Source organism: Perkinsus marinus, assembly GCF_000006405.1.
Source record: "Perkinsus marinus ATCC 50983 genomic scaffold scf_1104296952384, whole genome shotgun sequence".
NCBI lineage: Eukaryota > Perkinsozoa > Perkinsida > Perkinsidae > Perkinsus > Perkinsus marinus.
In genome coordinates, this window is record NW_003208872.1 from 1 (window position 1) to 1,201 (window position 1,201).

General features: G+C 46.3%; 1 protein-coding gene across 1 annotated transcript; it reads left to right on the top strand.

The window, feature by feature from the left end:
- Positions 1-24: 24 nt before the first annotated feature.
- Positions 25-501, top strand: Pmar_PMAR012727 (Malate dehydrogenase, putative; the record flags this gene model as incomplete). Its single annotated transcript, XM_002776958.1, has 1 exon — positions 25-501. A coding segment is annotated over one exon (477 nt), but the record flags the coding sequence as incomplete, so codon positions are not given.
- Between the last annotated feature and the right edge of the window lie 700 nt (positions 502-1,201).

Genomic DNA, 1,201 nt, shown 5'->3' on the forward strand with positions numbered 1-1,201 from the left:
GCTACTGGTCTTGATGTTGAGAAGGTTCATGTCCCTGTTGTCGGTGGTCACGGTGGCTGTGCTATTCTGGCTCTCTTCTCGCATGCTACACCTTTTGTAAAGTTGGATGAGAACACCATCAAGGCTTTGGATGAACATGTCCAGACTGCTGTCACTGAAGTCGTCGATGCTCTCGCTGGTGCAGGTTCGGCCTCTCTGTCTATGGCATACTCTGCTGCTGAGTTCATCGATACTGTCATCCGTGGTTTACAACAACAAGGAGGAGGAGACTACCAGCAACAGAAGAAGGCCACGCCGTCTGCCTGCGCCTACGTCAGCTGGCCTTATCAAGGGTGTGAGTTCTTCGCCCAGGTTACCAACTTTGGTCCCGAGGGTATCGAAGGTGTACAGCCGATCGACAACTTAAGTCCATTTGAAGAAAAGAGGATGATCGAAACTGTCAATAAGGTGAAGGGAGATGTGGAGAAAGGTATGGCTTACGTTGAGGCCCACCAGAATTAACCTGTCTTATATTCAGCAAAAAGCAATAACAATTGTTATTTTGTAATCACTACACTTGTCTAGCCTTATCAGACTTACTGGGCCTCTCTAGTCATCTTGTTTTCATCGATAGAAGCGGAGTGATACTCCGTTGCATATAATTTGATGTATGAGAGACCCGATTCAGTATTAGAGTGATGCTCTATTCTTAACTATGATATGTATTGAGTTTGAGTCTTACAAACAGAGGTTATTCTGAATTTCCAATTGCAGTTGATTTAAATGTTCATGTTCATCATCGTCGTGGAAGTTTCTCCCTTTAATCTCCTCAAAGCCCAGATTTCTCAATATCATTTCCTAATATTCCATATCCGTGGGATGTGGAGGTCGGCCGCCAAAGAAGTGTCGACTGGACTCCAGGCATTGGAGAGCACCACCTAGGCGAGCCTACTCCTCCTAATGGACACGATGTTCAACTGCAGCGTTCAGCTTGCACCTCAGCAATGCAGCAGCATCGGACTCCAGTCGAAACCTCTTTTGGATGACCTCCGCATCCTGAGGTATTTCCATATTAACATGTGCTGTATCATCAATGGCCGCCTCTTAGACTTCCAATCGATCGGTCTCCTTATCGTGTTACAGTTTGGCCTGAAGCACCACACGAAGTCGTCGTTGCGGACGCATGTAACTTCGACATTTGAGACTATGTTCTGCTCACATA